This window comes from Poecilia reticulata, chromosome 17, assembly GCF_904066995.2.
Source record: "Poecilia reticulata chromosome 17, P_reticulata-male-v2, whole genome shotgun sequence".
Taxonomy (NCBI): domain Eukaryota; kingdom Metazoa; phylum Chordata; class Actinopteri; order Cyprinodontiformes; family Poeciliidae; genus Poecilia; species Poecilia reticulata.
In genome coordinates this window covers 30,853,933-30,880,273 of record NC_088846.1, presented here as the reverse complement: position 1 = coordinate 30,880,273, position 26,341 = coordinate 30,853,933, and the positions used below count along the sequence as shown (strand labels likewise).

Below are 26,341 nucleotides of genomic sequence, written 5' to 3'. Positions count from 1 at the left end.
TGGTCCTGAAGACAAAGACCACAATGACAATGTCACGAAGACGATGGTCACCAGGGCAACGGCCATGAAGACGGACAAGGACAAAGGAACAAGCATGAGACTCATAAGACCAAAATGCTGGGGGCCAGTATGGCTGCCATGGTTCAGACGGCATCTGCACGACCCAGGTGACGACCCAGACACGAATCCTCACAGCTGATTGGCTGACATCCTTAAAGGGGCGGTGCCTCAGAACAAACAGCGGTCATCAGCTCGTCCCAAACCTCATGGAGGGAACTTCTGCAGAAAACCCCATCAGGATGGTCCTCCTTCAGCCTGACCCCGACTTCCAGGAGCCGCCGTCTGGACGTCCTCTGGTTGACCAATGGTCGTCCAATGGTCGTCCCCTGGTCGTCCTCTGGTCGTCTCCTGGCCGTCCTCTAGTCGTCCCCTGGTCGTCCCCTGGCCGTCCTCTAGTCGTCCCCTGGTCGTCCAGGTCAGACTGGAGCTGTACTGGTGGACCTGGAGTCATGGTGGTGGTCTGGTTTGTGGTTTCAGTTCTGGCATCGGCCATTTTCTCATCTGCTTCATGTTTTAACGTGTTTTAGCCGAGCGGTTCTGATGGGCCCGTGTTGAAGGTTCTGTAACCTGTCGATGGTGTGAAGCTGCTTTTGTCTCCAAATATAAAAATGATCTTTATGGTTTAGTTTCATCAGGCCAGAGGAAACGTCTCAGCCATGAGTCATTTCTAAACTCTAGTCTGGTTTGGAGTGACGGCTCCTCGGCCCAGGAGGACGCAGGACTTGTTTCTCTGGACGATGAGGATGATGAGGATGAGGATGATGATGAGGATGAGGATGAGGATGAGGATGATGATGAGGATGTCTGGTGGAGCTGGGCTTTTGTTTTGATCGTGATGCATTTCGCACTGAGTCTATTTCCTGTGATTGTTTCTGTTTCAATATGAATTTATAGATCAAATTATAATAAGTTATAAAACAGACTTCTGATGTCGGCTCTTAAGCTGCACGATAACAAATTTTGCTGGACGATTAATTGTCTAAAAAATTACTGCGATAAACGATAATATTGTTTCAAGACCTTTTGACATTACACTAAGGAAATGGGGAGGGTCAGTGGAGAGCACCGGGTAGGGTGGAGAGCACCCTACCCGGTGCTCTCCACTGACCCTGAATGAGCCTTTTTCATTCAGTGTCATCAATAGAAAGAAAAAAAGGCAGGAAGAGACGATAAATCCGATAATTAAAATGAGGTCGATGGGTTTAATCTATCGTGCGATTAATTGATTTATCGTTTATCGCGACAGGCCTATGCAGGAGTTTGATTGGCCAGGTGAAGGGGGCGGGGCTTAGTGTCTGCAGCGCTGATGTGTGAAGCTGTGTGAAATGAAATGGCTCGGTTTGTGTCAGTTCAATTATATCAAAATATTGATTATTTCTGATAACTGTGCCGCCTTCAGCATCATGTGACCCTCAGTGGTGCTGCTGCTCCTGATCTGCTTTTCCTTTGGAATATTTTAGATGTTCTCTAAGGAAAAATCTGTGAAAAAGCCAATTTTTCCTGAATAATTCTGAGTCACATTGCAGAGAAAGTTCAGTTTATGAAACATGTGGTGCTGTTGGATGTGCAGCCGTGTTGGGGCTCCGCGCTGCCAGGCTGCTGCTCTTCAGCTGAGATCAGGAGTTTCGCTGCAGCAGCAGAGAATAAAACATGAGCTGATCTCTGATGTCTGAGCAGGACAACCTGGACGCCGCGCTACATCTCACACATCACTAAAATAAAGACTCTCTGTGCTGTTTTGGTTTATAGAAAGTGAACCAAAGCAAAATCTGTTCAGTTTTATTTACACTGCAAAAAATACGCTTTGGAAAACAAGTTAAAACACAGAAGCGTTAAATGAAATGCATGTACAGATTTAGTACTAATAGTCAGTGAAACAAACTCTTGTTTATGTTAAAGTTATTTGTAAGCAGTGATGTCAGCAGATCATCCATGTCCCTCAGTGGGTCAGGAGGGTTGCTGCCTCTCCAGGTAACGTTCTGGGCGAGAGGCGGGGTCACCTGGACAGGTCACCTGGACGGGCAACACAGAGACACACAGGACAAACAACCACACACACACACACACCTAGGGACAATTTAGAGAAACCAATTAACCTGACAGTCATGTTTTTGGACTGTGGGAGGAAAACGGAGTACAGAAAGACCGGGGCCGGGAATCGAACCCAGAAGGCAACAGCTCTACCAACTGCGCCACCGTGCAGCCCCTGGCAGCAGCTCATCCCAACCCTTTTCTCACTATCTAAAGCGTAACTGACCTGTGCTGGACACAGTTCTGCTGTTGCACCTTAAAACCCAGCAGAGCGATTTTCTGTTCTTCCCTGCAGGCGAACGCCCCCTAGTGGAGGACAGAGCCTCTACCAGCCGATCACAGAACAGGCTTACCAGCTGATCACTGATCACAATGTTCTTGAAGAAAGTGACAAACAACAGTCCTTTAAAAATAACTCGATTTTAGTACCATATTTATATTAGCGACTGATATGATTTCATACTCATTAAACATTTTTCTGTCAAGTCTTGTATGAAATTAACTTGTAACAGTTGAATATAATAATAATAATCTTCCTCCTGCCTGTGGCAATAAGCAATAAACCCAATATCATAAATGAAAACTAACTCAATAATTTCCATTTGTATAATTTATCATTTTTTCTCTTTCTACCAAAAACTAAAAGATAAAACTCTTCAGTTTGGTGTTTGGGTCTCAAAGTTTACATTTCATTTGTTTTTGTGTTGATTTATTGTGGATATTTTAAATGTTTATTAGAATCTAAAGTTTATTGATCTTTGATTATGTGTTCTTAAGTTATTCTGCCTTATTTCTGGGAAATGATCTCAAAACATCGTTTATAATTCCTGGAATAATTTATAACATTAGTTATTGTGACAGACTTACTGCAGATATTAAATCAATATTTGAAGAAACGCTGCGGACCCAGCAGATCCCACCAGGTGGAACCGGAACCGATCGGGTCCAGTTCGATTCTTTTATGGCTGCCGATAATTCATCTATTGATCTGATTCAGAATCATAGAAAATGATTTTATTCGAGCCAAACTGACGATAAACAGGAGAAACAAAGGACAGGTACATCTGAGGCTGCTGACATCACTTCCTGTTGCATAACCAGCCATGTAACACGCCATATGATGATGATGATGATGATGATGATGCACACACACGGCGACGCAGCCGCATGACGGATTCATGGAAGTGTGAATGATTGGTACTTGTGTGGCGCGCCCACTCAGCCTGGTCTGCTGCCGCAGCACACGCTCTTCCTCCTCTTCCTCCTCCTCCTCCTCTTCCTCCTCTTCATCCTGAGCCATTTGGCGTTGAGTCATCATACATGTTGGTTCCAGGCAGTTGGTGTGTGTAACGCTGAAGAACAAAGGCTGGAGCGGCGTGGCATCAGAGCCGCTCTGCCTCACCTCCACCCTGAGGCGCCGCCGGGTCAGAACCGACCCACGGAGGTCCGGGTCCTCCCCAGAGTGGGCCGGCCTCCAGAACCCAAATTCAAGTCTCCTAAAGAGGTTTAACTGCTTTCTGGTTCAGTTATACAGTTTAATTAAAGGATGACGCCTGTTGGTGCGTTTTATTATTTAGTTTTTTTAAGTTTTTTGAGTCGTCTTCAGTAAGCTTCATAATTTTTAACATATTTGATCAGTTAAAATTCATTAACTGACTGTTTTAAAATTTTTATTTAATTTTTTGTTCCTGTTGTCCTTAAAGGGGCAGGATTACGTGTTTCCCAGGTTCTTAGAGCCATTTTATAGCACAATCAAGTAACTGTAATCTTCATTTGTTGTAAAAATGCTGAATATATCAGACGTGACTTGGAAGAAATGTGACTTTGTAATTTACCGCCTTGAAATTGGGTCTCTGTCTCTTTAAGATGCTCCTGCTCTTTCTAAAGCTCCGCCTCCAGGAAGTCATCCCAACATGGCTCCTCTATTAACCCTTTAACATGTTAGCAGCGCTGCTCTGAGCAGCAGCTCCTATGAGCTCAGCAGGTCCACCAGCTGTTGGCTAATTGCTGCTGGCTAGTCTGGAGGAGCTGAGTGGGGGCGTGGCAGGTGGAGGGCTGCTGTGTGAAGTAGAAAGGAGGAGCTGTGTCTAGAAGGTGGGGCTAGATCCACCCAGGTGTTTAACTCAGCTGAGTGGTTGCCATGGAGATTAAAGGATTTCTTAAACACTCCAGATGTGTTCTTGAGGGAAAAACATGTTAACGTGATGGAAAGCTCAAAGATGATTTTACACAATACTAGCCCTTTAAAAACGGTGTGTAAGTGAGGAAAATTCCGAGTTGTGTGGCAGCACTTGAACGCGTCCTGGCTCTTGAGCATCTGAAAAGTCAGAGGGGTTCTGGTCCCGCTGCGCTCCGGTCCGGTATGAAGGCGGGCCGGGGAGGGTGGAGCTGGCTGTCCGCTGAGAACGCGCTCCGACTCGGGTAGACCGCAGCAGCCGGCCGGTCCGGGTGGATGTAGCGGAGTCTGCGGAGGGAAGCCGCGGGATGAGATGCTGATGCTGCCGGGCTGTTCTCCTCCCGCTGCCTCGGAACGATGGACTGCATTTGTATCGTCACAACCAAGGTAAAAACCGGAGGAAACGCCGCCGCACACGCGCTGCATCCGGGGGTTTAATTCAGCAGGAGTCGCTGGTTAATTCGGCGGGTTTCCGAGCCGCCAAAGCGGCTTCTTTTGGTACAAAATGTACTTTTTTATCGGTCCGCTCCAGCGTTTCAGCCGCTTGGCTCCCACCGCGGCCAATTCGGCATCAAATAAAAAAAGACATCTATTAACTAGAATACTTTTTTTAAAACAGACAAAACTACCGCCGAATTAAAAGTACGGTACTGAAAATCTAAAATATGGATTGTTTTAGTTTTCAAAAGTTTTTATTTCTTTGTAAATGGAAAACAATTTTCATTTATCAATTTTTCTGAATGGATTTTGGCTTTAAACTACCAAGTTTTAAAGATGAATGAAAACCAACGAGTTAAAGACAAATTATTGATTTGAGTTTTTTTTTACTTTTTATTACATTATTTGTCAGATTATATTTTTATTTTATTTTTCATGTGATGAAGATCAGAGTCCATTCTAGAAAATCTGTATTTAGCTCAAATATCCTAAAGTAACTCAGGTTCTGTCGGCTGGTTCTGGTCCAGGTTTGATCAGAACTGGACCCTCCATGGTTTCAGTGGTTAATGGTTCTGGTTCCAGGCGGGTTTCTGGAACCGCCTCAGGTCAGCAGCATCTCTGGGTTCTCCAGACGGTTCTGGTGAACAGAACTTTAAAGGTTCTGTCAGTGTAACGTCACATCACCTCTCTGGGTTTCCTCCATGTTTTTGGACCTCTGGTTCTGCTCGGTTCTGTTTAGCTTTCCGCTTTCGGCCGGATCCGATCCGGTGGGGATTCATCTGGGTTTCGGATCCTGGGAACCCAGACTGGATGTTGGACGGTTGGTTCTGTCCAGCAGAACCTGCAGCGTTCAGTCTGGACTTTTCTGTTATGTTGTAGGTCAGTTGCTGTTTGGATCATGGTTCTGCTGTTGGCCCGGTTCTGACCCAGTCTGTCGGACAGATGGACTCTCATGACTTCAGTTTCTGGTCTGGCTGCCGCAGCAGAGAGGGGGGAAATGCTGCGACCTTTGACCTGCAGGAGGCGCCAGGCGGCCGACCTCTGCAGGTTTTCCTGCATCTTAAAACCTCGACTGCAGCAGCAGCATGAATTATTGATCCGTCTGTGATCCGCTCCACGTTTTACTGGAAGGATGGAGGGATGAGGGATGGAGGGATGAGGGATGGAGGGATGGATGATGGAGGGATGAGTGATGGAGGGATGAGTGATGGAGGGATGACAGTAAAGATCAGGATCTGAGTTTTTGTTGATTTCTGAGGATAAAAAGTTGCAGCGTCAGCAGGAAGTGGAGCGCGATGAAGGTCTGGTGGTCTTCATCATGAGGTCTCTCAGAACCTGTTCGGACCTGCAGCCGGGTCGGGTCGGGCCGTCAGCAGCCGTACCGGGCCGGGTCGGGCCGTCAGCAGCCGTACCGGGCCGGGTCGGGCCGTCAGCAGCCGTACCGGGCCGGGTCGGGCCGGCGGCAGCCTTACCGGGCCGTCAGCAGCCGTACCGGGCCGGGTCGGGCCGTCAGCAGCCGTACCGAGCCGTCAGCAGCCGTACCGGGTCGGGCCGTCAGCAGCAGCCGCTCCATCCTGCGGCCTGGACAGGAAGTGCTTCAGGCTCTGCTGACGGTTTGGGCGGATCAAACAGCTGCAGCTTCCTGTGAGTTTCCTCTGAAAGCTCCAGAGGCGGGCCGCTGATCCGGGTCGCATCCAAACGGATCTCCTGCCCTGGACTTACCGGGCCTGAGTCAGAATCTGACTGCAGAACCTGCAGAATCGTTCAGGAATAAAACGTTTTGTATCTCAGCTTCACGTCTAAAACCGTCTGTAATCATAATCATCTGGAGGATCAGGAAAAAGCTGCTCTTCACCCTCAGGCTGTGATGAAGGTTCTGGTCGGCAGACCGACCCAGTCAGAGAGAGAAGTTGGTCCAGGGAGGAAAACGGACTTGCAGCATGTCTGATGCTGTGCTGCCCCCTGCTGGAGGGTCAGAAACCAGACCAGATCATTTCAACCGTTTTCAGAACACCTGCTGAAGCCTGAGGTTCTGCTGGACCGGTCCACCAGCAGTCCGCCACGGTTCTGTGTTCAAATGTGAAAGGCGGACAGGAATTATATATCTATATAGAAATGCATCTAAAATAAATCTAATCTTCTCCAGTTAAACCCTAATTAATCAGCCAGTAGATCTCAAGATGATCTATGTAACAATTTCTATGTCGCATTTAAAAATGACGTTAAAGTAAAACGACCCAAAGTGGACAATGACGAGTCAGCATATTTATATGCTTTACTAAATATGATCAGGGTGAAAACGTTAAAGTTTGTTTTACTTTAGATTTAGTAAAATTTAATGTTTTTAGTAAATTTTATTTGCTGGTGCTGATTGGTGGTTGTTATCCGAGCGAATGCAGCGTTTACAAGGAGTCCTGTGATTGGCTGAATCAGGTCTGAATGTGATTGGCTGGTGGTTGAGCTGGAGGATGTGACTAAATTACATTTTATTTACTTAAAAACAACTGGCAGAAAATATTCTCAGAAACATGTTTTAATCTTTCTGGGAGTTGATCTGAATTCAGTCGACATGGAAACCAGCTAAAAAACAAGATGGCGGCCATGGACGCTCTGACATCACTGAACTACGGAAACAACCTGATTGGTGGAAAAAAATCAAAATTTTCCCCCCCAAAAATATAACATTTAGTTACTGTTCACATGTATTTATTGTCTTATTGTCGCAGACAGAACCAAACGCTGCCAGAACACGGATCGGCTGTGCGTGTTGACATGGAAACGCCTCTTTGTTCCTGGACGTATTGGCCGACCTCAGGCTGACTGAGGATCCGTCACACGCAGAACTAGATCTCACTGCTGCACTGGACAAGCAGAGTTTTATCTCCAGATGTTGATCCGATCGTTCCTGGTTCTGCTTCACGGTGTCGGGTCCAAACGGGTCGGGATGTGAAGCGGAGTGAGTTTCAGGTGATCATGATGCTGCCACCACTGTGCCGTTCTGCACGCTGCTGTTCTGAGCTTGTGAAGGTCCGGGTCGGGTTCTGCTGGATTTTATCTGTTGGATGTTTCATCTGGCAGAAGCTCAGGACTCCACAGGGCTGGGACGTTGTTGTCCAGCAGGGGGCGCCACCTCCACAGAGCTGTACTGCAGGTTCCAGGGTTTCCCGTCATGTGAGCATGTGTGTGTGTGTGTGTGTGTGTGTGTGTGTGTGTGTGTGTGTGTGTGTGTGTGGAGGGGGGGGTTCTGGTGGGTCGCTGCAGCACCTCAGTGCAGCAGGTCTGCGTTAAACAGCGGTGAGATAAAATTAGAAGGCCGTCACGTCTCAACCTGTCAGCTGCCATCACTGTCAGTGTGTGTGTGTGTGTGTGTGTGTGTGTGTGTGTGTGTGTGTGTGTGTGTGTGTGTGTGTGTGTGTGTGTGTGTGTGTGTGTGTGTGTGTGCGCGCGCGTAGCCTGACTCAGGCTTTGATAATGAGGCACTCAAGCAGCGGCGCTCAGATGGCGGCTGATTGGTGGAAACAGCAGGAACTTCATCCGGTTTTGCTTCAGGCAGCTGTGGTTCCGGTCCAGATCTTGAACCTCCCTGTGACCCGGTCAGGTGGTCCGGACGGTTCTCCAGGATTCCTGGAGCTCTGGACCTTCTGCTTCCTGCCTGCAGTTCAGTAATCCTCCAGCAGGGGGCTCCGACTGTTGGCCTAGTTAAATCCAGGTGTATTTAAAATGAAGATGAGGAAACTGTTGTCATAGCGATATTCAACAATAACACGGTGTCCTGCTGTGATGATTTTACAGCTGGTGGGTTTAGATTATTATGGGATGTTGGCTAGAAACTCACTGTTGATGTGACTCAGATTATTCATAATCTCAGTTTTAATCTGTAAGTGAAGGATAATGATGATTTTCCCTCGTCTGTCTGAGACGGATGGAGACGATGAAGAGTCTTTTTCACATTTAAACATGAATCCACACTCGGATGGGATCCCTGTTGTAATGGAGAGAGAGCGCCACCTACCTGCAGAGAACCTCCTCCATTAATGACGACGGTCAGATTTCCACCCAGCAGTTTCAGATATTCAGTGAAGAATTCTGAAAAACTTACACGATTCCTCACCGTGTCAGAAAAAATCCTTTAAAGTGTTTATGAGCCTGCAGATAAAAACAGGCACATGGTTCCAGATGACGAGATGGAGCGAGAAGTCAGCATGGCTGCATCCAGCATGGCTGAATCCAACATGGCTGCATCCAACATGGCTGCATCCAACATGGCTGAATCCAACATGGCTGCATCCAACATGGCTGCATCCAACATGGCTGAATCCAGCATGGCTGAATCCAACATGGCTGAATCCAACATGGCTGCATCCAACATGGCTGCATCCAACATGGCTGCATCCAACATGGCTGCTGCATCCAGCATGGCTGAATCCAACATGGCTGCATCCAACATGGCTGCATCCAACATGGCTGCTGCATCCAACATGGCTGCATCCAGCATGGCTGAATCCAACATGGCTGAATCCAACATGGCTGCATCCAACATGGCTGCATCCAGCATGGCTGAATCCAACATGGCTGAATCCAACATGGCTGCATCCAACATGGCTGCTGCATCCAGCATGGCTGAATCCAACATGGCTGCATCCAACATGGCTGCATCCAACATGGCTGCATCCAACATGGTTGCTGCATCCAGCATGGCTGAATCCAACATGGCTGCTGCATCCAACATGGCTGCTGCATCCAACATGGCTGCTGCATCCAGCATGGCTGAATCCAACATGGCTGCATCCAACATGGCTGCTGCATCCAACATGGCTGCATCAACATGGCTGCTGCATCCAACATGGCTGCTGTATCCAACATGGCTGCATCCAACATGGCTGCATCCAACATGGCTGCATCAACATGGCTGCATCCAACATGGCTGCATCCAACATGGCTGCATCCAACATGGCTGCATCAACATGGCTGCATCCAACATGGCTGCATCCAACATGGCTGCATCCAACATGGCTGCATCCAACATGGCTGCATCCAACATGGCTGCTGCATCCAACATGGCTGCTGCATCCAACATGGCTGCATCCAACATGGCTGCATCCAACATGGCTGCTGCATCCAACATGGCTGCATCCAACATGGCTGCTGCATCCAACATGGCTGCATCCAACATTTCTGCTGCATCCAACATGGCTGCTGCATCCAACATGGCTGCATCCAACATGGCTGCATCCAACATGGCTGCTGCATCCAACATGGCTGCATCCAACATGGCTGCATCCAACATGGCTGCATCCAACATGGCTGCTGCAACCAACATGGCTGCTCCATCCAACATGGCTGCATCAACATGGCTGCATCCAATATGGCTGCATCCAACATGGCTGCTGCATCCAACATGGCTGCTGCAACCAACATGGCTGCATCCAACATGGCTGCATCAACATGGCTGCATCCAACATGGCTGCATCAACATGGCTGCATCCAACATGGCTGCATCCAATATGGCTGCATCCAACATGGCTGCTGCATCCAACATGGCTGCTGCATCAACATGGCTGCATCCAACATGGCTGCATCAACATGGCTGCATCCAACATGGCTGCATCCAATATGGCTCCATCCAACATGGCTGCTGCATCCAACATGGCTGCATTAAACATGGCTCTGCATCCAACATGGCTGCTGCATCCAACATGGCTGCCTCCAACATGGCTCCAGCCTGTGGTCGGTCTCGGCGTCTTCAGCTGTTTCTCCGTTCCAGTTTTCGTTTTGCTCTCAGTGGCGCTCATGTCCAGCTCGGTCTTCCAGGGAATTTTGTCCAGATGTTTTCCTTCTAGGGAATCGGGCCGTTGAACCTGTTTCACTTTCATAGCTTCCTGTTAAAGTAAGCGTACGCCACAAAATGGAGGCCAGCAGATTTTATTTGTTAAAATGGATTTCATTTTTAACGTCAATATCCTGAAGCTTTTCATGGAACCAGAACCGTTTTCCGGACCCGTTCCCGTTTCTGAGCAGTTAACTGGTCAGAACTGAATTATTCTCCAGGTAACTTTCCTGGTTCTGTTGAATGAATCTGACCCAGAAGCGGTTCTGGTTCAGGAAACAACAATCTCTGGACTAAATCTATAATTCATCAGTAGCATCTCAGTCCTTCCTCCTCCTCATCTTCATCTCCAAACTCTGCATGTCTTCATCGGTCCGTCCTGCAGGTTCTTCTACAGACTGATTCCAGTCAGACATTAAATCATGTGACTGATGTCTAAAGGCAACGCGGAGCCTGTTTCTCTCACATTTCGTCCCGTCTCCTGCCGACCCGCTCCGACCCTCCCCCTCTCTGGATGACTAACGCTCTGCGGAGGACAGCGACAGACGGTGGGCGGACATGCAGGGAACCGGCCCGGTCCAACAAACCCAGCGATTCTCTCCCAGGCTGCTGCTGCTGCTGTCAGCTGGAGGAGGAATCTCTGCTTCCTGCCGTCTCCAGACTGGACCCGGGATCCGGTCCGCTCCAGAGCTCCATCAGGGATCCGTTCCGCTCCAGACCCGCTCCATCAGGGATCCGGTCCGCTCCAGATCCAGTCCATCAGGGATCCGGTCCGCTCCAGATCCAGTCCATCAGGGATCCGGTCCGCTCCAGATCCAGTCCATCAGGGATCCGGTCCGCTCCAGAGCTCCATCAGGGTTCCGGTCCGCTCCAGACCCGCTCCATCAGGGGTCCGGTCCGCTCCAGATCCAGTCCATCAGGGATCCGGTCCGCTCCAGATCCAGTCCATCAGGGATCCGGTCCGCTCCAGATCCAGTCCATCAGGGATCCGGTCCGCTCCAGATCCAGTCCATCAGGGATCTGGTCCGCTCCAGATCCAGTCCATCAGGGATCCGGTCCGCTCCAGATCCAGTCCATCAGGGATCCGGTCCGCTCCAGATCCAGTCCATCAGGGATCCGGTCCGCTCCAAACCCGCTCCATCAGGGATCCGGTCCGCTCCAGAGCTCCATCAGGGATCCGGTCCGCTCCAGATCCAGTCCATCAGGGATCCGGTCTGCTCCAGAGTTTCATCAGGGATCCGGTCCGCTCCAGAGCTCCATCAGGGATCCGGTCCGCTCCAGATCCAGTCCATCAGGGATCTGGTCCGCTCCAGATCCAGTCCATCAGGGATCCGGTCCGCTCCAGATCCACTCCATCAGGGATCCGGTCCGCTGCAGATCCACTCCATCAGGGATCCGGTCCGCTCCAGAGCTCCATCAGGGATCCGGTCCGCTCCAGATCCACTCCATCAGGGATCCGGTCCGCTCCAGAGCTCCATCAGGGATCCGGTCCGCTCCAGATCCAGTCCATCAGGGATCCGGTCCACTCCATCAGGGATCCGGTCCGCTCCAGATCCAGTCCATCAGGGATCCGGTCCGCTCCAGAGCTCCATCAGGGATCCGGTCCGCTCCAGAGTTTCATCACGGATCCGGTCCGCTCCTCCTCTCTACTTGCGTAGTAAACGATGGAGCCTGTGTGGGTGCAGGAACAGTAACGCCTCCGGTCAGAAGGTGGCGCCACACAGAGCAGACCAGACAGAGCAGCACATCATGAGCAGAAGAAGAGAGACGATGAGGTTTGGTTTGAAGTGAGAAGTGGAACAGCAAAGAAACAGAAACCACTTTTATTTCTTGCTAAATAAAAGCTTCTTCTCTGAGTAGAAAGTGTATAAAGCAGCACTTTATCGCCCCCTACATGCTGAAGTGCTACTGAGACGTCGTCCATTTGTGGACCACTAAGTGTCTGTTTGGAGCCCATTTTGGACCCCAATTATCTTCCTGTTGGGAACCAGTACAGCCCAGTAGAACTCCTCTAGGGGTCCAATTCTGGGCACCAGGTGCCAGTTCAGACCGACTCCATTTGCAGAAAACTGGAGGGACCAGTTTGGGTTTAATCCGATCCCAGTTTGGATCTTGTTGTCCTCTTGATGCCCAGTTTGGTTTCTAGTTGGAATAATTGATGCTTCTCGTAACTGGAAACACTTAGCCCCGCCCCTTCCCACACGTAGCCCCGCCCCTTCCCACACGTAGTTCCACCCCTTCACACATAGCCCCGCCCATTCCCACACGTAGCCCCGCCCCTTCCTACACGTAGTTCCACCCCTTCACACATAGCCCCGCCCCTTCCCACACGTAGTTCCGCCCCTTCACATATAGCCCCGCCCATTCCCACACATAGCTCCACCCCTGGGAATCTGCCACTTCCAGATTTTTCTTCTTTAAATCTGAAGCGGAAGCCCCGCCCCCTGAATGCTGATTGGCCAGCCTGTTGACGTGTGGATGTGTGATTGGTTCATGTGATTTTCCGCCCCGTCCAAAACGTTTGCAGCTCGTTGTGTTTTAACCTTCCTGTGGTTTGGACTCGGACGGCGAAGGGTCGTCCCGTCAGACCGTCAGTTCCCGGAACTTTTAAAAGCTCACCTGGGGTCAGTTCGATCCACCAAGACCGCGCACGGAGTAAAAAGCTTGTGGGTCCAAATGACCCTGATGGACAGAACCTGGGCCTTCAGAAAGTTCTGCTGTGGTTCCGAATGCGGTGTCCAGTAATAGCCGGTCCAGTTTGGGCCGGTTCTGATCTGACAGAAAAACATGAATTCATCCAGAACCTGGAGGAGCTCAGAGCCCGGCCCGGTTGATCAGTCCAACAGAACCGGAGGCTCACTTCCTGTAGCGTTGCCGGGTCAGAACTTGGCAGGAAATCAGAACCACTTGTGTTGGTGAGGTTCTGGAACCTCTAGAATCCGTCCGGACCGGACCAAACACTGAGACAAAAGTTCCTGAGTTCCTCCTCTTCCTCATCTCCAGCCTTCATCCCTCCTCTTCATCCCTCCTCTTCCTCTGTCCTACATCGCTCTACCTTGCCTCAGGACACCCCCCCCCTCCTCGCGCCTCGTTTCCGATGCGTCATGTGACCAGCCTCTGTCGCCCCCCCGCTCACGCCCCCACAGAGCGGAGCTTCACGCAGACGCCGGAGCGCTCTTCATCGCTCAGAGAGGAGGACGGCGCGGCGCGGAGACGGAGGGAGCCGATCCGCAGCCTGACAGCAGAGAACACGCCGCTCATCCTGGGGGGGTTCTCCCTGGATGCAGGAAGAGCTCTGGGGGTCGTTTCCTCCCCGCCGCCATGGAGCGACGCCAGGAATGAGGGCGGATGGTGAGAGCAGGGAGCAGCAGCAGCAGCAGCAGCGGAGGAGGAGGAGGAGGAGAGGCAGGAGGAAGAGGAGGCGGGGGCAGCTCGGCCGGCGGCAGCAGCAATGGCAGCGGGCGGCGCTCCCGGAGGAGCCGGCGGCGCTCCCGGAGGAGCCGGCTGGCGGCCCGGTGTCCCGGCGCCGAGTCCCCCGGGTCCGGCAGGGGGGAATGCTTCTCCCCGATGCTCTGCCACTGCAAGGTGGCCTGCAGCAGCAGCACCATCTCCCTCATGTTCGGCTGCAAGGTGGGTCAGGACGCGGGCCGGGCCGGGCCATGGTGTGTTCTGGATCAGTCGTCATAGTTGGGTTTGGGTCCAGGTTAGAGTCCTGCTTCGTTCTGGACCCGTTCAGGATCCACATCCCGTTTGGGTCCGGGTCACAGTCAGGTTTGGTTCTGTCCTGGTTCTGTTGATGTGTCACAGCCGGCTCTCAGTCCAGAGGGCCCAGCAGGTCCGGTTCTGGAGAACTTGGCACTCCTCAGACTCCAGTAAAGGTTCTGGTTCTGTTGTGCCTGGATCCGGACCGGGCATCCTGCTGCGGTCCGGTTGGGTTCTGTTCTGTCAATCGGACCTTGTGGTGGTCTGCTCTGCTTGGAGGACGTCCAGAGCCAGAATCGGACCGGTTCTGCTGGTGGTTCTGGGCCAGGGCCCGGTTCTGACGGATCTGCAGGGGAACGTCCTCCATCCAGTCGGTTGGTTTTGGGAACAGCTGGAATAAATCCACATTCTGAGGTCAGTGAACTGGACCTTAACTGGGCCGGTGACCTTTGACCTGAGCCGGGGTTGATGCTGGTTTTCTGGAGACGCTCCTCCTTCAGAACAGCAGGGATGTGGAACAGCGTGTTCTGACCCGGTTCTGCTGTGGTTATGTAACGGAGCGGCGGTGCCGCGGCGTTCCGGGCCTCAGCGGAACCTCGGACCCGGAACATCCTGCAGATTCCCAACCTGCTTCCCGTCCTGCACCTGTGAGACTCAGCCCAGGGATTAAAACCTCGTATTATAGCCACTAAACCTGCCGTCTCCTGATTGGCTGCTGGACCTGCCTGTCGCCTCTCCCTCTGCGAGCCGACCAATCGGAGGCCGGCTGAGCTGCGGGGCCGAGCTGTGATTGGCCGAAGGCGGCAGGCGTGGCGGTGCATGTGTGAGGTCCATGTGCTCCGCAGGAACAAAAACAGAGTCCTGGAGGAGCTTCCTGACGCCGATTACCCATGATGCTTTGTGAACGATCTGACTCTCAGGGAGAAAATAAAAAACATGAAATAATCAGGATGATCTTCTGGGTCTGTTGGAGCCTGGATGACCTGCTGACCTCAGGATCAATAAATCCATGGATTCAATGATCAACGACCCGATTAGATTCATACAAAATGTAAATATCCAGATCAAATCTTTAGTTTGACATATTTTTAATTTCATTCCTGGAGGAGTTTAGGAATAAATCCGTAAAGTTTGATGTGAATTGATATTTGATCGTATTGATCAGATTAATGAATTAAACTGGAATAAATTAGTTTTGTGACATCATCGTATCGTCATCTAAACAAATCGATACCATAACAGCTGATCTGCTGCCCTCTGCGTGTTCAGTGGTTTCACTTTCTGTTCCAGATTCAGACAATAGACAATCTGACGCGTTCTGAAGCCCGTCACCTAGCAACAGCAGAGCTGTACAATGGCTGCTGGAAGAGACAGGAGTTCTGTTGTTGACTTATCATCCAGAAACCAGTTGCTGCGTTCTGGTTGGTTGTGCAGGAGGCTCCACTTCTGCTTTTCAAAGATGCACAGTTGCATTGTTGCACATCTGTTTGCAGCCATTTTCACGTGAGTGTAAACGTCGAGTTGGGAGGCGTGGCCAGCGGCAGAAGCTCATTTGGATTTAAAGAGACAGAGACGTCATTCTGACAGATCAACAATCAGAACTGAGCAGGAAAAAATCGGATTATTTTGTAGGAAAGACGTAATGAACACATTCTGTGGCCCATAGATCTATGCTAACCTGCTGAAGAAAGGAAACGTCTTCAAGAGGTCAGAGGTCACCAAGGAATAAAATGGTGAATCCTGTGTTTATCAGTGGACGTCTCTCAGCCAGAGCACCTGGTCGGACCGGGTTCTGTTCTGCAGCAGAACCGACCCGATGGCTCTCAGCTTGGTTCTGACTGCAGATCGGTGATGAAGGCTCCGCTCCTCTTCCTCCTAATTAACCCGATTGATCGGCCGGATCGACTGGGGCGGGCGCTCCACGCTGCAGGGCAGAGACCTGAGCTCCATCTCTGACAGCAGGGGTCAAAGGTCAGGACTCTGAGCCAGCATGGCTGCCTGGACAGGTTGGAGGACTAAACCTGTTTTCTAGAAACAAGATGGCCGCCGGGCTGGATGAAGCTCCAGAGCTCTGGGACCGATGGGACCATGCCGGACAGAACCAGAACCCAGTTCTGTTCGGCATGGTGGTGGAAGGGTCATGCTGTGGGCCTGGATGTTTGGGTCCCACCTGTAAAGATCCAGGATGAGTCCAGCTGAAGCTGGGTCCAAACACAACAGCAGAACCAGAACAGACTGACTGGAAAAGACAAGAACCACAGCTGCAGTTCTGCAGTGGCCTAGTCAAAGTCCAGAACCATGGTTCTGGTTGGCTGCATGTCAACCAGGTTCTGGGCTTTGTTTCACTGAGAGCAGAACCAGAACCTTGTCAGGGATGTGGAGTTCTGCTGGTTCTGGTTGGTACCAACATGGAGGTTCTGCTCCGGCTCAGAGCAGCAGAACTGAACCCAGATACCAGACGGTTCTGCTGGTTCTGGTCCGGTCTGCTTCATCTTCCTTGTTTCTTTGCTGCTCCTATTTATAGCAGCGAGGCGGCCGGGACCCCTCCCCCTCCTCTTCCTCACAGCTCAGAGAGGAAGAAGAGGAGGAGGAGGAGGAGGAGGAGGAGAAGGAGGAGGAGAAGGAGGAGGAGGAGGAGGTGTGTGTCAGAGCCGTGGATCTCCCTCCCCTCCATTAGTTCTGCTCTGGTTCCACTGAGAACCCAGTTCTCCCTGCACTGCCTTAACTGACCTGTCGGGGTTTCTGTGAGGCGTTCACTGACCAGTTAGGGTTTCTGTGAGGCGTTCACTGACCTGTCGGGGTTTCTGTGAGGCGTTCACTGACCTGTCTGGGTTTCTGTGAGGCGTTCACTGACCGGTCGGGGTTTCTGTGAGGCGTTTATTGACCTGTCGGGGTTTCTGTGAGGCGTTCACTGACCGGTTGGGGTTTCTGTGAGGCGTTCACTGACCGGTCGGGGTTTCTGTGAGGCGTTCACTGACCGGTTGGGGTTTCTGTGAGGCGTTCACTGACCTGTCGGGGTTTCTGTGAGGCGTTCACTGACCTGTCAAGGGTTTCTGTGAGGCGTTCAGTGACCTGTCTGGGTTTCTGTGAGGCGTTCACTGACCGGTTGGGGTTTCTGTGAGGCGTTCACTGACCTGTCTGGGTTTCTGTGAGGCGTTCACTGACCTGTCTGGGTTTCTGTGAGGCGTTCACTGACCTGTCTGGGTTTCTGTGAGGCGTTCACTGACCGGTCGGGGTTTCTGTGAGGCGTTTATTGACCTGTCGGGGTTTCTGTGAGGCGTTCACTGACCGGTCGGGGTTTCTGTGAGGCGTTCACTGACCGGTTGGGGTTTCTGTGAGGCGTTCACTGACCGGTCGGGGTTTCTGTGAGGCGTTCACTGACCTGTCAAGGGTTTCTGTGAGGCGTTCACTGACCTGTCAAGGGTTTCTGTGAGGCGTTCACTGACCTGTCGGGGTTTCTGTGAGGCGTTCACTTACCGGTTGGGGTTTCTGTGAGGCGTTCACTGACCGGTTGGGGTTTCTGTGAGGCGTTCACTGACCTGTCTGGGTTTCTGTGAGACGTTCACTGACCTGCTGACTGTAGTTCTGTTTCTGGTCGTTTGGTTTCCAAATTCAGTCGGTTTGGATCGAATCCGGACCGACTGGGAAACAAACTGTCCTGTTAAATGCATGTTGGGAAGTCTGCTGCTAGACACGCCATTGGCTGGTGGTTGCATGGCAACCAATCCAGGAGCTGATTGGCTGAGCCGCGTGGAGACGAGGAAAACCAGCTTCAGCGGTAAGATGGCTGCCACTGAATGTTTAGAAAAGTAAAGCATCCATATTTTAACGGGTGTAACAGCAGAGCAGCAGATAAACTGTCTCTGTGGCGCCACCTGGAGGTTAAAGTCTGTCCAGGATGTGTCCAGGATGTGTGGGGTCTGCAGAGATGTTAGCTGACCTTTGACCTGTGTCAGCCCGGTTATTTTAGGAGAGAATCGTTTAGGAGCAAAAATATAATAATTTTCCTCTTAAATCTGATTTGAGGTTTCAGGTTCCTGATGCTCCAGCTGCTTCGTCTCCCTCTGAGGATTATTGATCTATAAAGATATCGATCATAAATCAATAACTGGTCCAGTTTAACCAGTCTGCTGGATGCTGGTTCAGCCGTCACCGTGTTCCCGGTTCTGTTGGTTCAGAGTTGGAACATCTGGGACCGTTCTCCGGGTCGGACCGGCGCCTCCTGATTGAATGACTCTACCAACTTGAAACGGATCGGTTCTGTAGAGAACTGATCCGGATCAGAACCGATCCGGTTAGATGGTTCTGGATCTTCTCCTCATGCTTCCATTCATCCCATCTTTTGGTCCTGAAGCGGGTCAGAACCGAGCATTTTGGGCTCAGTTCATCTTGATCTCGGCCGGGTTCTGGTTCTGGTGGAGCCTGTCAGTCAGAACTCGGGGCTCGCTGACCCGCTGTCCTTCCTGTCCTCCCCAGAAGTACCGGCACCACGATGAGGACTCGTCCCCCCAGGACCAGAGCTCCCCCCACCTCACGGAGGAGGGGGCGGGGCCAGAGCTGGTCCAGGTCGCCGAGAAGAACCTGAACCAGATCGAGAACGTCCACGGATACGTCACCCACGCCCACATCTCACCTATGAAGGTAGGGGGCGGAGCCTAACGCTTCCTCTGGGCTACAGCTGATCCGGATCTGATCCTCAGGTCTACAGGGTTCACAGCAGCAGCTCTCTGAGATGCAGTTCAGACTGGATCTGGATCCAGATCCAGACTGGATCCGGATCCAGATGCAGTTCAGACTGGATCTGGATCCGGATCCAGATCCAGACTGGATCCAGATCCAACCCTGAGGACTGGAGGTTCAGATCAGGAGTTTCTCCTCTTCCTGTCTCTCTGTCCATCTGTTGCTCATGCTGGATGTGTTTACCTGTTTACCTGTTCATGTTCCTGTTGCCCCCGAGCCGCATCAGCTGGAGCTCCTCCAATCAGGATGGAGGAGGCCTCCTGTGACCTCTGACCTCCTGGCTGCAGCTGAGGGCTTAGCAATCAGCCAATCAGAGGGAGGATGGAGGATGATTCTGTCTCTGCTGCCTTCATGTGATTCATCAGGCTCTGAATCTGCTGAGGTCGTCCAGGTGTAGTCCAGGTCATCCAGGTGTAGTCCAGGTCGTCCAGGTGTAGTCCAGGTCGTCCAGGTGTAGTCCAGGTCTTCCAGGTGTAGTCCAGGTGTAGTCCAGGTGTAGTCCAGGTCATCCAGGTGTAGTCCAGGTCATCCAGGTGTTATCCAGGTCGTCCAGGTGTTATCCAGGTCGTCCAGGTGTAGTCCAGGTCATCCAGGTGTTATCCAGGTCGTCCAGGTGTAGTCCAGGTGTAGTCCAGGTGTAGTCCAGGTCGTCCAGGTGTAGTCCAGGTCGTCCAGGTGTAGTCCAGGTGTAGTCCAGGTCATCCAGGTGTAGTCCAGGTCGTCCAGGTGTTATCCAGGTCGTCCAGGTGTTATCCAGGTCGTCCAGGTGTAGTCCAGGTCGTCCAGGTGTAGTCCAGGTCATCCAGGTGTTATCCAGGTCGTCCAGGTGTAGTCCAGGTCATCCAGGTGTAGTCCAGGTCATCCAGGTGTTATCCAGGTCGTCCAGGTGTAGTCCAGGTGTAGTCCAGGTCGTCCAGGTGTAGTCCAGGTCATCCAGGTGTTATCCAGGTCATCCAGGTGTAGTCCAGGTCATCCAGGTGTAGTCCAGGTCATCCAGGTGTAGTCCAGGTCGTCCAGGTGTAGTCCAGGTCATCCAGGTGTTATCCAGGTCGTCCAGGTGTAGTCCAGGTCATCCAGGTGTAGTCCAGGTCGTCCAGGTGTAGTCCAGGTGTAGTCCAGGTGTAGTCCAGGTGTAGTCCAGGTCATGGTTTTTACCTCAACGTGTCGCGTCCTGCAGGAGCTGCAGTATCACCTGATGTCCACTGGGGGTTTATGACCTCAGGGTGATTTTAATGTTATGGTCCATGCTGCTCTTCATCATCATAATCATCATCATCATCATCATCACAGACTCAAGTTACTGACTTCATGGATCCTTCCTACCCATAATGCATCTGGCCAGTGGCATGTGTCCTGCTCTCACCTGGCGCAGATGTTAGCGAGCTAGCTGCTAGCGCTGGAGGAAGATGATGATGATGAAGAACCTCATGGCCACCAGCTGGGACCGGTTCTGGTGGGTTCTGGTGGGTCATTCATCCTACTCTGGATGTCTGTAATGTTTGGTTGTCATGGCAACCCCAGATATCTAAGTGAAACGAGTGAAATGTTCCCATAAAAACCAGAGCAGGCATCAGAAAACGGTTCATCTTCAGGATCCGGTGAGTCCAGTCGTTTCTTCCTGCTGGGATACCGCAGCTCTGACCTCTGACCTCTGACCGGGTCATAATGTCCTCCTGCTGTTTCAGTCTGGAGAGTTTAGACAGGACTCGGGGTCACTTCCTGTTCAGGGTCCGGACGGCGCGGTGCTGCCCCCCAGTGGTGACTCAGAGGAAAGCGAACCTCCATGTTCTGGTTTAATCTGGTCCGGTTGGACCCTCGGTGCCGCCCGGCTGAGTGGATCCATCACATGAGTTGATGATTGAAATAACCGTCTAATGGTTCAGTACTCAGAGATCCCAGTTTCACTCCACATGTAGAAATATGAAACTTTTTACACGACATGAAGACGTTGTAGATTTAGATTTTCTCCGTTTATTCTCAGCTCGTTTAGTGATGTGTGAAACTTAACCAGGTCAGGAAATTATAATCCTTTTTATTTTAAAAGTAGTGAATTTGTATCACCTTTGTAGCTAATTATCCTTATGGCTCTTTTTATAGTATTTTAATGATTTTGTTTTCCTTTTTTAAGTTTTGCTCCAAACTTCGGCTCAGTAATTAAACACGATGAAACCAGTGAAGAGTTTCTCTTTTCGACCCAATTCTGAAATAACAATAATAACAATAACTATTCAACACGTTTTGCTTTTCACGTGTTGACAGAAGGTTTTTGCAGATGCATCTTTTCTACAAAATTATCAGAATCCACTAAAGGTGAAAACTTTAGATATCAACAGATATTAGCATGATTAGCAGAAGATATTAGCATGATTAGCAGAAGATATTAGCCATGGTTAGCAGCAGATATTAGCCATGGTTAGCAATTTCTATTAGCATGGTTAGCAGCAGATATTAGCCATGGTTCTAGCAGGGCAGGCAACATATTTTTGTCAGTGTTAGCATTGGCTACTAGCATAATTAGCAATGGGTATTAGAATGTTTAGCATTATTTGTTAGCATGGTTAGCGTTGCTAAAACAGCAGTCTGTGTCCCCAGAGCAGCGGTGTCCTGCATGTTTTAGATCTGCTCCCGGATCAGAACATCTGGACCCAGTGGTCGGGTCGGTAGGAAGCAGAACCAGCTTTAGGGCCGTCAGATCCCCCCTGTTGGACACATGCAGGACGTCTGTCTCTGAGGACGGGAGTTGGACTGGAGAAGCTTCTGTCTTCACTCAGTAGCAGGTTCTACAGTGAAGGGCGGTCCGGTTCTGATGGCTGGTTCTGCTGGACCCCACTGTGTTTCTGGTTCTGAAGCTCTGATCTGTCTGGGTTTGTTCTGTTTGATCGGACTCAGAATTAGACGGTTCTGATGGTTCTGTTTGCTGTCTTGGGTTCTGATCCATGTCTCGTCTGCTCAGTGTCTCCGGTCCCGTCTGCATCGTCACATCATTAAAACCAACCTGGCTGGTACCGGTCCATCCTCTGGATCGGACCAGAACCGCCAGCATGCTGCTGTTCTTATGATGTGACCCGTTTCAGAACCTCATTGCTCAGTGGTCCGGTCCGGTCCGAGTCTCAGTCAGCTGCTCTCTGTTCCTCCATCTGTCTCATTCTTCTTCTGTGGTTTGTTTCTGAACTTCCTGTTCCTCCTGATGGCGACCCGCTTTCTTCTTCTGAGGTTTCTGTGCACAGACCCAAACCAGGTCCTGGTTCTGATCCTGGTTCTGCTCACCAGCTGGTCCTCTGGCGCCCCACCAGGATGTTCTCCTTAGTGGACCCTGCTGGTCCAGAACCGAGGACTTGAGTCTGTGCACGAGGAAACCCAGCAGGCAGAGAAGTGGGAAGTGTCAGAATCTGTCAGGTTCTGGAGGAAGTCCAGAACCGGTCCAATCTCAGCTGTCGCCCCTCCCCCCCTGTTGTCCTCCAGGTAGCGTCTCTGGAGTTCCTCCTGGACGGCTCCTCGTCGTTAGGACTCTTCCCCCTGGAGCTCCCCTCCCCCACGCACTCCACCCTGTACCCCCACGGAGAGGACAGCCCCCTCCCCTCCTGCTCGTCCAACCCCTACCCCCCTATACAGGTAACCCCCTATACAGGTAACTCCCCCACATGGGTAACCCCACCCCCTAAGGGTACCCCTCCCCTATATAGGTAACCCTCCCATGCAGGTAACCCCCCCCCCATAAAGGTAACCCCACCCATACGGGTAACCAAACCCCCTAAGGGTACCCCTCCCCCATAGAGGTAACCCCCCATACAGGTAATACCCCTCCCCCTAACGGTAACCCCCATACAGGTAACCCAACCCCCTAAGGGTACCCCTCCCCTATACAGGTAACCTCCCCCTAACGGTAACCCCCATACAGGTAACCCAACCCCCTAAGGGTGCCCCTCCCCCATAGAGGTAACCCCCCCAATACAGGTAATACCCCTCCCCCTAACGGTAACCCCCATACAGGTAACCCAACCCCCTAAGGGTGCCCCTCCCCCATACAGGTAACCTCCCCCTAACGGTAACCCCCATACAGGTAACCCAACCCCCTAAGGGTGCCCCTCCCCCATAGAGGTAACCCCCCCATACAGGCATACAGGTAATACCCCTCCCCCTAGTGGTAACCCCCTGCCCCCACTTATACAGGTAACACCCCCCTCTCCCCATATGCTGCCGTTAACCTGAAATCCAAGCAGAACGGGTTTAGAAACAGAACCGGGTCCGACCGGACCCGTCTGTTCCTGGAACGTTCCTTCAGTCGGATCCGGAATCGTTTTCCTTCACGTTTCCTCACCGGATCGATTTAAAATCTGGTTTTTCTGAAAGCTCTTTGATTGGAGCCTGGCTCTGACCCGGACCGGAACCAACGGTTCTGGATGGGATGTTGTCCTCAGAGTGGACAGGAAACGATGTGACCTGAGCCGGAATGTCAGGATGTAGTTTGGAAAAGTTTGGAATCGTGTAGAAATAATTGAATCTGATTATCTCAACCTTTATTCTGAATCTTTAACTATCAAACTTTTTCTTATCATCTGCGCTGGGAATTGTTATGCTAATGTGCTAATAGCAGAGCTAATCTTAGCGATTTTGCTAACTTTGAAAGCATTTAGCGCACTTAGCTTCCCTTAAATACATTTCTCCGGTTAAAGTGCAGATTTATGTGGCTGTTTCAGTTGAATGAAGTTTAAAATCTAACTGCTTTAATTCTTCAGATGTTTATATTCATGCTCTTATTTTGAAGTGGAACACGCAGTTTGTTTCCTCTCTTTTTTCCAAGAAACTTTGAAAAGGGAAAACATGAATGAAAGAGGTATACAGAAGAAAACTTAATCAATACGCTGTTCAATATTATAACATCAAAAATACTGATCAGTTATCAGATCATCATCAATCCAAGGAATGTGCAACCGAGTAGGAAGACTTGTTAAAAAACTTATTTATAATATTGATTGATAAACAGATCCGATATCACAATTTTAAAAAATCAAAAAATTTAATTAAAAAATGTCACAATTTTTGTGCATTTTTTTCTTCATCTTCTCTCCAACATCCTGAGGCCCTCATAGCTCCCCCTGGTGGCCATCCTGGACCGGGACCCCCACACGTTGAAGAACTGCATTAGCCAACAAATATTACTCTAAACTAAACTGTGATGATATATTATCCATATTTATTTATTTATTGTATGTGTTGCTGCTTCTAGCCAAGACTTAAAATAGGTTTTGATCTCAACGGCGTCGTTATTCTGGTAAAATAAAAGTTAAATACTGCAGCCTCGCTAGCTAGCTAGCTAGCTTTTCTGTTGCTAACCCGGATGATGCTACGGGGTTACACAGCGGATCCCCGCGGGTTTTCTGTCTTAAAAGTTCGTTAAAAGGTCCAAACTTGTTGAGACCAGCGGCTCCCCTGTGAACAGCATGAAGCTGAAACAGCTGGTGTGAATTCAGAACCGGTCCGGTTCCGTCGTGACGGGTCGCACATGTGATGACTCAGCGATTCTCCGGATTTCCCCCGTCGAGCCGTTTTCATGTTTTCATTCCTTGGGAAAAGGAGCGAAGTGGGACAAAGGTCAGCTGATTGGGCCTCCCTCTGAGCTGAGGAGGAGGAGGAGGAGGAGGAGGAGGAGGAAGAGGAGCGTGATGTTGTCAGACTGCAGAGGGATCAGAGGCGCCGCTGCACGTCCTCCGTCAGCCCTGCAGTCTGTTGTTGCGCCTCAGACAGACGGAGGCTGCCGCTGCAGAGCCATGACCGCCGCCGGGGGGAGGACGCCTCCGCCGCCCCGCCGCGCCTCCTGAAGCCGCCGCTTTAGCGTCCGCTCGCCTCCTCATCCTCCCTGTTTGTGTCGGCGAGGAGGAAGGAGGGGGGGCGCCGGGTGGAGCGAAGGCCGCCTCCCATCGTCTGCTCTCCAGCCAGCAGGAGCGGCAGGAGGCGCCGCCGCGCCGCGCCGCGCGGCCGCATCATGCTGAACTCGGTGTGGTGCGCCAAGAAGGTGGGCCGCCGCATCATGGGGACCCTGAGGAGGACGAAGACGCTGCACCGCCGCCTGCTGGTAGGCCCCGCCCCCCTCCCTGCTGCTGCGTCACGCTCCGGTCCGGGTCTGAGTCCGGATCCGGTCCGGTTCTGTCCGCTGCAGAACGTTCCGGATCGTTCGGCTGCTCTCGGATCACCGGAGCGCCGGGTTCGGGTTCGGGTCGGTCCAGAGCTGATCCGGGTTCTGATGGGATCCGGCCTCTCAGCACATGTCTTTCTGCCGTTGCCTAGCAACCCGCGGTGTCCCGGATTACGCTGCTCAAACACGTCAACATCAGAACCCGGCTGGGTCAGAACCGGGTCGCTGCTGCATCCAGAACAGAGCCCTGCATGAGCTGGTTCTGTTCGCCTGTCTGGGTCAGAACCGGGTCAGAGCAGAGAGGTTCTGCTGCTGCCGGGTCCATGCTCCTCAGAACCATCAGCCGGTTCTGAAGTCTGATCTGCGAGTCCGATTCTGAGAAACTCATGGTTCTGTTCTGGGTTTGGGTCAGACGCTGTGTCAGAACCAGGTCGTGTTCTGTTCCCTGGTTCTGGGTCTTACTGGATCTGCAGGTCGGTACCGGCCCGAAGAACCACCTGAGCAGAATTCATAACCGGGTCTGAAACCAGGCTGCTGGGTTCTGAACACTGGACCGCGGTTCTGATCAGAGGCCCGGTTCACCTTCGGACAGTTCTGCTGCAGTCGGTTCTTCTGGGTCAGAACCGGACCGTTTCTCTCAAGATGCATCAGAATCTGGAGCTTCCAGAACCGGCCGCTGTGGTACCACCCACCTCGGACCTGTTCCACCAGAACCAGAGCTGGGTTCTGGTTCTGGGCTCAGTGAGGCGGGCCGACCAGCAGGCGGCGCTGCAGCCTCAGCAGACAGGCGTTCAGGAACAGCAAAGGTTCTGTTTGACCCGGTTTATGTGGACCTTCAGAACCACGGTGGATGAAGCGTTCAGGAACCGGGTTCAGTTTGACCCGATGGCCCGGTTCTGATGCCAGGACGGATTCCCTCCAGTCCAGAACGTTCTGACGGTACCAGACAGCAGTTTGGGTTTTTTTCTGTGTTTTTGTCTTGGAAAGGTTCTGATCCTGGAACCCGACCCGTGTGGATCAGAACCAGAACCGGGCCCTGCTCTGAGCGGCTGCAGCTTCCTGCCTGCGTCATCCTGCTGTTGACCCGACCCGTGTGGATCAGAACCAGAACCGAGCCCTGCTCTGAGCGGCTGCAGCTTCCTGTCTGCGTCATCCTGCTGTTGACCCCGGGGGGTCGCATCGATTATTCATGCTCCCCTCCCCCACCCGCTGCTGATTAACGGCTGCAGAGAGA

General features: G+C 51.5%; 1 protein-coding gene across 27 annotated transcripts in view; it reads left to right on the top strand.

The window, feature by feature from the left end:
* The window catches only part of dlg1b (discs large MAGUK scaffold protein 1b), a 63,110-nt gene that overhangs the window by 15,096 nt on the left and 21,673 nt on the right, over positions 1-26,341 (top strand). For 14 of the 27 annotated variants that reach the window (XM_008402866.3, XM_008402864.3, XM_081598731.1 and 11 more), the window contains one exon: positions 18,711-18,875. In XM_008402866.3, coding sequence (XP_008401088.2) covers positions 18,711-18,875 — 165 coding nt within the window. Of the gene's footprint in view, positions 1-4,407; positions 4,655-13,672; positions 14,163-18,710; positions 18,876-22,436; positions 22,587-23,968; positions 25,048-25,560 lie in introns of those variants that run through there. The other 13 variants (XM_081598723.1, XM_081598722.1, XM_081598725.1 and 10 more) reach the window with 8 other exon arrangements.